General features: G+C 53.8%; 1 protein-coding gene across 1 annotated transcript; it reads left to right on the top strand.

The window, feature by feature from the left end:
• Positions 1-788: 788 nt before the first annotated feature.
• LOC105043218 (receptor-like serine/threonine-protein kinase At2g45590) lies at positions 789-3450 on the top strand. The gene is given in 22 exon segments (XM_019849806.3): positions 789-1039; positions 1042-1089; positions 1092-1193; positions 1196-1291; positions 1294-1549; positions 1551-1603; positions 1606-1698; positions 1701-1780; positions 1782-1895; positions 1898-1931; positions 1934-1951; positions 1954-1986; positions 1989-2036; positions 2039-2284; positions 2287-2577; positions 2580-2645; positions 2648-2720; positions 2722-2945; positions 2948-3019; positions 3022-3081; positions 3084-3263; positions 3266-3450. Coding segments are annotated over 22 exon segments (2274 nt in total). The 5' UTR covers positions 789-1005; the 3' UTR covers positions 3319-3450.
• The last annotated feature ends 351 nt before the right edge of the window (positions 3451-3801 follow it).

Here is a 3801-nt window from a genome sequence, read left to right as displayed (position 1 = left end):
ACATGAACGATTCATTACGCTCCGTGGAAGTGATAATTTTTATATTATCGGAAAAAATAAAAGTGATAACTTTTAAGTCAGGCTCTGCAATGCGCACCCGGAATTCGTTACATCCCGGCCCCACTCCAAATAAAGGCCAAACAAAAGCCAGCACCCTCACCCATTCGAGCCGTGGTTGTATCCTTTATAAGAAAAGAAGGATGCACGTTCCTTCGAGACCATCGACCGTTGGATCATCCACCAGAGGTGTCAAAGCGACCAGTAATAGAGAAGTATGGATGATTCAACGGTCAGTGGCCGTGAGGGAAATGTATCCTTCTTCCGCGAAGGATAGAGCCGGCCTCCTGCCCTCGCTCCTCTGTTTCCACTCGACATCGTACCGGCGAGCGGTGGCTACATCATAGGTAACTAAAAAGAGCACAGTGGTCCGGCGGTGCACCCGTGGATATCCGTACGGCCGTTTGCCATATCATATACATACAACGTGCGTTGTTTGATGACTGTGATGTGATCCATAAATAGCATGCTACGGTGTCGTGCAGGAGATTTGTGCTCAATTGATCCGATAAAAAACCTACTTGTAGGAATACGGATCCAACTCGATCGCAATACGAAACTTTATTGATTTTAATTAATTATTATAGACCATAAATGTATTTATCTGAACAATCCTTTCTTAAAGATACACTTACCAGCTTCCTCACAATAGGTCACGCAAAAAATAAGCGTACATTTCTACGTTATCATTCCACATTAATTACATATTAAATTAATTATCACTTATTACGGAAAGAAATGGAAGCAAAGCCAAGTGGCCCAAATGGTTTCTGGTTCTGTCGTTGGAGAGAGAAGAAGCCCCCATTCCTCCTCCTTCCTCTCTCTCAATGATGACTTAAATAAGAGGTAAGGGCGCAGCGCAGTGATAGAAAAGAACCTTTTCCACATCTTTTTCCTTAACTTCTGAGCTATATAATTTGCTGCCACCCCTAGAAGCTATCTGGAGCGATGCCATCCAGGCTCCCGCCCGGGCCGGCGGACCCGCAGACCCCTCCGCCGCCCTGCTCCCCCATTACCATCACCGCCCCCGCCCATCCTGGTCCCCGTAGTTTCCGCGGCGGCAGCACTCACCGCCCTCGCCGTCACCGCCACCGTGCTGGCCGTGCTCCTATATCGCCGCCTGGCCCGCGGCAGTGCTGCCCCACCGCCCCCGCAGATCTGAAGCCCCCCCCGACGAGTCCCCTCCGCCAGTTCGCTTACTCCCAGCTCCGCCGCGCCACCGCCTCCTTCTCCCCCTCCATAAGCTCGGCCAGGGCGGGTTCGGACCCGTATTCCGCGGCGCCCTCACCCTCCGGCCAGGGATCGCCGTCAAGCTTATGGACTCCGGTTCCCTCCAGGGGGAACGCGAGTTCCAAAACGAGCTCGCCCTCGCTGGCAAGATGCTTGCAATGGGATCCTCCCCGGACCGCGGATGGGTGGTGGCTCCCCTCGGCTACTGCAGCTCCGACGAGAAGCGCCGCCGTCGGCGGTGGCGGCGGTGGCGGGGGGAAGACAAGGGAGGAGGTGGTGGTGGAGGCCTGCGCCGCCGGCGCGGGGACAGGGCGGAGGCGCTCCTGGTGTACGAGCTGATGCACAATGGGAGCCTCCAGGACGCGCTGCTCGACCGGCGGTGCCCGGAGCTCATGGACTGGGGCCGCCGGTTTCGGTGGCGCTCGACATCGCCCGCGGCCTCCAGTTCCTCCACGCCGTGTGCGACCCCCCGGTCATCCACGGCGACATCAAGGCCCAGCAACATCCTCCTCGACGCCTGCCTTTCCGCCAAGATCGCTGACTTCGGCCTCGCCCGCCTCCAGACCCCCGTCGCCGACGACCTCCCGGCCGTCGCCGTCGCCGTCCCCCCGCCTCCAATTTGGGCGATAATGAGGTGGCCATTGAGACGAGCTGAATCAGGCCGTGACGGTGATTCCAAATCCTTTCCGAATGATAGGAAGAGTCAGCGGTGGGAGGAGGAGAGGATGATGCTTCAATCATGGGAGAGACGGCGAGAGAACCACGACGACCACCGGGTTTGAGGAGTCAATTGGATGTGGAGGGTTAGCAATTAATGGTGGTGGAAATTGGTGTATACTCCTGAGGAAATCTCCAGAGGAAGATGAGGCTTTACCACGGCATCACCGGTGGAGACTCAGTGGGCTTGGAGTGGCATCCACTTCGGAGACAGGAGGGGGATTCGATAGGGTGAGTGTGGATAGTGGGAAGGATGCTGCAGCCTCCGGTAGCCGGAGAGGCGCCGGAAGAAGAGCGGGCCGGGCAAGGACTGGTGGTGGCGGCAGGATACTGGTGGGGGAGCAAATTCCGAGTCTGGGGGCGGTGTCAAGGACTATGTGATGGAATGGATTCGCTCGGAGATTAGAAGGGAGAGGCCTAAGAGTGATTGGATTACAGCTTCAGCTGCTTCTGCAGAGGATTGCTTGCCAAAGCCGTCAGGAGGGGGGAGGTCAGAGCGAAAGAAGCAGCAGCGGCGAATGGAGTGGTGGGTTTCGTTGGATGAGGAGAAAGTCGAGAAGAAGGAGAAGAGCCGGCGCCAAGGGAGTGGTGGCGGGAGGAGTTCTGCGAGGAATCACCAAACAAGCAAAAGAGGCGAGCAATCAGAAGTCCCAAAGCAATATTGAGAAAGGAGAGCAACAATGGTGGCAGAAAGATGAGGGCCTTGAGTCACCTTCAGCAGGAGGAAGAGGAGGAAGAGAAGAGCTGGAGCAGGAGCAGCCGGACCAGTATGGACGGGTGGATGGAGGGCATCAGTGGGGAGATCAGGACCACTGGAAGGAGGAGTAGCCAGGACTGGGCAAGTGGGGATATCCCGAAGAGTGGCACGGTGAGCAGCACCCCAAGCATGAGGGGCACTGTCTGCTATGTTGCCCCTGAGTATGGTGGTGGCGGACCTCTCTCGGAAAGTGTGACATCTATAGCTTTGGTGTCCTTCTGTTGGTTCTTGGTTCAGGCCGGCGCCCACTGCAAGTGACGCATCTCCCATGTCTGAGTTCGAGCGCGCCAACCTGATCTCATGGGCACGGCACCTTGCTCATTAGGAAGGCTTCTTGATCTTGTTGATCCATCCCTTCGAGCTGTGGACAGGGAGCAGGTGCTTCTTTGCATCACGGTCGCCCTCCTCTGCCTTCAGAGGTCTCCAGCCTGCCGACCGTCTACCAAGGAGATAATTGGAATGCTTACTGGCCAGTCTGAGCCACCAAACCTTCCATTGGAATTCCACCATCACCACCTGGTGGGTTTTCATTCAAGTCCCGTAAGAAGGCTCGGTGAGTTAATCAATTTTTACGAGCATTGGTTCTAGTGTTTGTTGTACATTCATTTTGAATTTTCCATCTCTTTGGAGGTGATGGATGTATAAAATTCTGAACAAAAAGAGAAGCAATTTCCTTTCCAATTCGACAAGATTGTTCTTCAATTCCAATTTTCATGTGAGGTAACCTTTTAGTGCAATTGGGTTGTAGGGATCTCATGCACAACTTACTCCAAAACGAGAATTCTTCAGACTGTGGTAGAGAGGCAACTCAAATCCATAAGGTTCTTTTGTCCTAGTAGATTGAAGGGAACTTGCCTTTTCATGTGCATGAGGGTAGTGCTTACTGGGCCATGTAAATATACTGTCCTCTTCATCCTTCAATTTTTTGCAACTTTTCTTAAAGTAAGCTAAGCTCTGGCCCCAGTTCTACTGTGTCTTTTGCTTCAAATCATGGTGTTAAAAGAAAAAAGTTGTCAAAGATTCTTCCACTTCCTTCTTTT

Source organism: Elaeis guineensis, chromosome 4, assembly GCF_000442705.2.
Source record: "Elaeis guineensis isolate ETL-2024a chromosome 4, EG11, whole genome shotgun sequence".
In the NCBI taxonomy this organism is placed as follows: Eukaryota; Viridiplantae; Streptophyta; class Magnoliopsida; order Arecales; family Arecaceae; genus Elaeis; species Elaeis guineensis.
This window is presented reverse-complemented; position numbering and strand designations above follow the sequence as displayed.